The sequence below is a fragment of the Octodon degus genome, unplaced genomic scaffold (assembly GCF_000260255.1).
Source record: "Octodon degus isolate 3935 unplaced genomic scaffold, OctDeg1.0 scaffold00016, whole genome shotgun sequence".
Classification (NCBI taxonomy): domain Eukaryota; kingdom Metazoa; phylum Chordata; class Mammalia; order Rodentia; family Octodontidae; genus Octodon; species Octodon degus.
In genome coordinates this window covers 8599362-8604678 of record NW_004524592.1, presented here as the reverse complement: position 1 = coordinate 8604678, position 5317 = coordinate 8599362, and the positions used below count along the sequence as shown (strand labels likewise).

At 40.9% G+C, this 5317-nt stretch overlaps 1 protein-coding gene across 1 annotated transcript in view; it reads left to right on the top strand.

Moving 5' to 3' along the window:
* The window catches only part of Pth2r (parathyroid hormone 2 receptor), a 182439-nt gene that overhangs the window by 575 nt on the left and 176547 nt on the right, over positions 1 to 5317 (top strand). Inside the window, exon 2 of the mRNA XM_004626717.1 lies at positions 135 to 300. Within this exon, the coding sequence (XP_004626774.1) occupies positions 135 to 300 (166 nt within the window). The remainder of the gene's footprint in view (positions 1 to 134; positions 301 to 5317) is intronic.

Below are 5317 nucleotides of genomic sequence, written 5' to 3'. Positions count from 1 at the left end.
TCCGCTGCGGTAGGCGAAGCGGGAAGTAAAGGAACTTTTTTGCCTCTTAAGCCTCATGATTCTCGTTTAAACGACTGAAATTGCTTTCCTCTGCTGGCGATTTATCACCGTTGTTGGAAACTTAAAACTTCTAGAATCGCTTGGCTCCGGGTCTGAAAGGATGGATCACTGGCTGTCGCCGGTACCGCGTCTCGTGGCCCTGAAGCAAAGAGTAGAAAGAAGAAAGATGCGGCTTTCAGTCCCGCTCGGTTGTCTAGAGAACGGGATGGTTGCCGCTTTCCTGTTGCTAATACCGTTTAGGTATTTTTTTCTGGACAACTTTTCACCCAGGAATGTGTAGTTCATCTGCACTTTATTTTTTTGGAGTGAAATAAAATGTAAGCTTTACTCTCTGTTTTTCAGATGAGCTGATAGTATAGTGGTTGTCGAGTGTCATGCAGTTTGAATACTGTGCATTTACACGGACCCAGGTTATTTCTCTGCTATTCGGTGGAGGGCGCACCTTGACTGTGACATGAAGTACCGGTCTTGTTTTCAGAATTCTTGGATCGACAGGAAGTCACAGCTTTAGGTACTGATAGGTACTGTCCGAAGCTAAAACGATGTTATTGGCTTTAAAAATGACCAGGCTGTTTTAATTATTCTAAAAGTATAATTAAAAAAAATAAATTAGTCATAGCACCACGTGAGTTAAAACTTAGGAGGGATTTCTAGGAAATAGGTGCCTAAGGTGTCCAGGATACCTCATGTACTTTTTTTTTTTGTTGTTGTTGTTAAAAATCAAACACTCTGTGTGTCATATTAGCTAATAATGTTAACAGCGGATATTTAAAAAAATGAGGTACGCTCAAATCAGAAAGACGACACCAAGTTGCTAGAAAAATATGACGAATATATGAAAAAGTCCTCAAGAATTTGATGATAAATTTGCATGACAGTTACAAAACTTGGGGACGTGCAGTGTATTTCCTACTTCACTGTCTCGTAAGCTATCTGGATAAATGCTTGTAACGACCATCTCCTTGTATAAGGGGCAAGTGAAAGCTATTTTATGCAGTAGTTTAGATTACTTCCTTTAAGGAAATGGTGAGACGTTGCTTAGTATAATAAAGAAAAACCACCGTTGAATAGTGCACAGACAATTTCCTTTTCCTTTCAATGAAGTAATACTTATGGCACTGAATACCTTTCCTTATGAACTTTAAACTGGTATGTTCCACCCTTGGCACTGCTGACATTCCGACTGTGTGATTCTTTGCTTGCGGGCATTGCTTTGTACAGCATAGGCCCCCTGCCTGTGTTCACTGGACGCCTGTGTTGTCTCCCTTGTCCCTCACTCTGAATATTTCTAGATCTTCTGAAATGTCCTTTGGGTGGTAAAATCCCTCGTGATTGGGAATGATTATTTTAAGCTGCTTTTCATTTATGTTTACAGTTGAAAATATTATAAGATGACAGTTTGTGATAATGTATTACATATGTCAAATGTTTTGGACTTTAAATAAAATCTGCAGGTTAACATGATTTAAACTGGCATAGTTGCTCATTCTGAGATCTTCTATTTCTTTGTCTTTGAAAGAGTCATCGTGGATTAGGATTCTTTTAATTTTATTGTTCTTGGCTCATTCATTACCTACTCTGAAATTCCATTAACTTGGAGGACTAACAGATACTAAATACATTCGGGGTGTCATTTATCTCAAGAGTTAGTTGTTGATTTTATTAGCTCAAGTATAAGAAATAAGTCATGAAAAATGATCCTACCTCAATTTATTTTTTTAAGGGGTCCTTGTTCAGATATATATTTAAAAATTATATTGGTAGAAAACTAAAGAGGAGGGTTTCAAGTGGAATGAGCTAGTGTAGACAAAATGTATAGTATTCAGTAAACATTGTAGCATATCAAAACACAGATAACAGATTAGTGTTCATCAATTATGTTAAAGATTTCTGTGGATTTTGTGTGGTAAGGGCTCTGCTTGCATCTCAATACACTTTCAAAGCCTGTCCATTTGTGTATCAAGCATCATTATAGCTCCCAGTGGTGCCTTTCCTGGTGTGTGTCATGGCAATGAGGACTATGTGTAAAAATGGCCGCCATTCCTCTGTCATGCCGGTGGGTCCTCCTAGTAACAGACCTTGAAGTTTTAGAGTTTTATTGGGGAGGAGAGGGTAACACATGTGAAAGATATATGGGCGAGGGTGCAGGATTGGCCAGGGGGAGCGTCGGACCAGTGAGCCTGTTAGACAAAGCTTTAGCCATTTAGTGGAGAACTCTGGGCAGAGGTTGCCAGTCATGTGAGAATAGCCAGATCCTAGTCCATGTGCTGGGCCCTCAACTGGAGGCTGTGGGACCGATCACAGAGTCTGCTGCACAGCTGAGATGGGTTGCTTGAGGACACCAGAGCTGGCAGCAGTCAGCTCCCTTGCAGTCCTGACAGAAGAACAGCTTTCCTTTCTTAAAGAACGACCGCCCTGTGACTGCTTGCCTTACTGCATTATCAAGAGTTGACATTGGGGAGCTGGAGAGATAGTTCAGTGGACTAAAGCACCTGCTTAGGCAGGCTTAGGCAAGTACAGGGACTGCGGTTCAATCCCCAGCACCCCACATGCTGTGCCTGCTCCATCCCCAGGACCAGCTGAGCTGGCCAGAGTCTGGGTGTAGTGGCGCAAGCCTGTAATCCCAGCGCTGGGGCAGTTGAAAGCAGGAGGATCACCATGAGTCCAAGCTGTGTAGTGAGCTCCTGTAACAACCAAGCACATTAAAAAATCGAAAACAAAACAAAACTGACATTGGGTTTTCTGGACCCGAGAGTGGGACAGTCCCTCTATGGTTCTGCTGCCTGGCCATGGATCAGTGCAGCTCTCAGTATCACCAGGCAGGTCCAGCCTGCCTGAGCCATGAGCACTGCATGAAGCCCTGGAAGCTGATGGGCTTTCATGCTTGTGTCAGCTGTAGCAATATTTTTCCTGACTCGATATGCAGTGCTGGTCTCTGGACTGTGCTAATGTCCGCAGAACACTGTCTAGGAGAGGGTGTGGCATGGTGCTAACTCTGCCTCCTGCACCCCCTTTGTGCAGTCAGTTGATGCTGCCTTCTTTTAAAAAAATGTTATAGTGCAAAATATTAAAAATGAGAGAAGTTTTGTTACATATCGCCATTAACCATTTTACGTATTTTACATGTGGCCCGAGACAATTCCTCTCCATTCAGTGTGGACCAGCAGGCCAGAAAATTGGACTCCTGATACAAAGAACTCTCCAAAGCTCACAGAGTGAGCATGTGCATCCTGTACAGTGCGGTGTGAGCAGGGATGGGGGCAGAGTTTGTTTTAGGGTTCTCACTTGGGTTTGCCTGTGTGGAAGCCCAGTGCTGCTGCGGGCATACTGTACTGTCTTGAAGGAGCACTGGCCTGTGAAGTTGAAGAGCTCATTCATGTTCCTCCTCTGGTAACACCTAGCCACCAGGGATACCAATGTCCACCTTTCTACTGTCATCGTCCTCTCTGTGTGGTGAGGAGGCTGAGCTCTGTTATCCTTCTAACGGGATGATTCAATCCACTGGAAAATCTTTTTACAGAGTGGGAAAACAGTGACCTGTGTGATGTTATTTATTTACTTACCAAGTGGCAAATACTGTGCTAAACATTGCTCTCTCCTTTAATTCTCATAATAGGTTCAGGACAGGCACTGTAATAATCACTTATATATTTTTATAAATAAGAATTTGGGGCCATACCAGAAGCATACACCTAACAGTAGAGTAGCCGAGATTTACATTCTGGCTTCTAACTTCAGAGTCTCTGTTTTTAATGGTGATTTCATTGTGAATATCAGCTGGGTACTGTTCACCTGAATTACGTACATGCATATCCACCCAGGGAATATAGTCCATGGAATTTCTCATGCAGTTCTACGATGATCAGGGCAGCAATTCTGTGATGTTAGTGAATCAGGCACAATCTGAATATTCATAATGAGGTATTGTGTAGCAAAAGTGTGCAGTAACCAGTATGACAATAAGATAAGATATAGTAGAGGAACAAAATGTATGATATTCTACTAACATTTACATATGCTTAGATAAATACATACAAAACAATACTGCATATTTTGTGAATACGTTCAGCGTAAATATGGGTGTATCTGTGTCTCACAGAAATATTTGCTAGAGAATTAGAAGTGTGGGCTAGAGACAAAAGGGGGTAAATCAATACACAGGTCAGCCTGCCTTTTCTTTCTCACTCAGTCTCTTGTGTTAGTTGCAAATTGTGATAATAAGTGGAGCTATTGGTGGGTTTAAGTATGACAACAGCCATAGGGTGTGGGTATCTACCTGGAGGTTAAGAAATCTAGGGGACAGTATCAGCAGAATCAAATTAAAACTTGACTATGGATAGTTTCTCCATTGTGTTGGTTGCCACAAACACTGTCGTATTTAAATACCTGATAGATGATTTGTTCTCTTGCTTTCCAGTTGACAGCCAGGAGGCATCCCTTTGTCTTCTATTCACAAGGAAGCCTTGTGTCCCTAGGATGTGGACATTTTGGTGTCTGGACCATGGGCAAGTGGGCAGACTCTTCAGTCCTGGATATCCCAGACCAGTGAGACAGAAGGAGGCTACATGTGGCTTTTTTCTGGGCAATGCACTGTGTTAGATTCCATTTCTTTAGAACTTCATTATTTATTTATTATTCCTTTTAATAAGAAAAAATAGCCATGAAACAGTTTCAAAAGAGGTTAGTAGGACAGTTACAATAATTTACACGTTGCATATTGTCTTCATAGTATTCAGAGAACAAGATGCAGACATGATATCCTGTCTAGACAATATTAGTACAGACCTTTCTTCTCGTTGAACTAATAGAAGTGGCTGTATGTCTATCCTATTTTGTATATATGTATGTATGTTTTTTTCACCACAAAATGGTCCTTCATTTATATCCTCCTTTTTTGGTTTTGTTTTATCATTGTGAAGGAACACTGAACATTTTCAAACAGCTGTGTGTTCCACTTCTTTTCCTGTCCCAAACTTCAGCTAATTTCATTATTTACCAGATCATATCCATGTCTTTTCTTTCCTCTGTTTTGCTTTAGTCTTTTCTTAGGGTTATTCTTTAACATTTTAATGTCCCTGTGATTTTAGCAACTTATCTCACCTATTTAAGTCCAATTCTGCCACTTTAAAATGGAGAGAATAATAAAATTTACTTATATGTGATTATTGAATTTAAAAAATATACAAGTAAGCAGAAGCCTTAAGTGTTTTGGGAATGAAAATGCCAGCTCTTCCCTTTTTCTTTTCTTCTTCTTCTT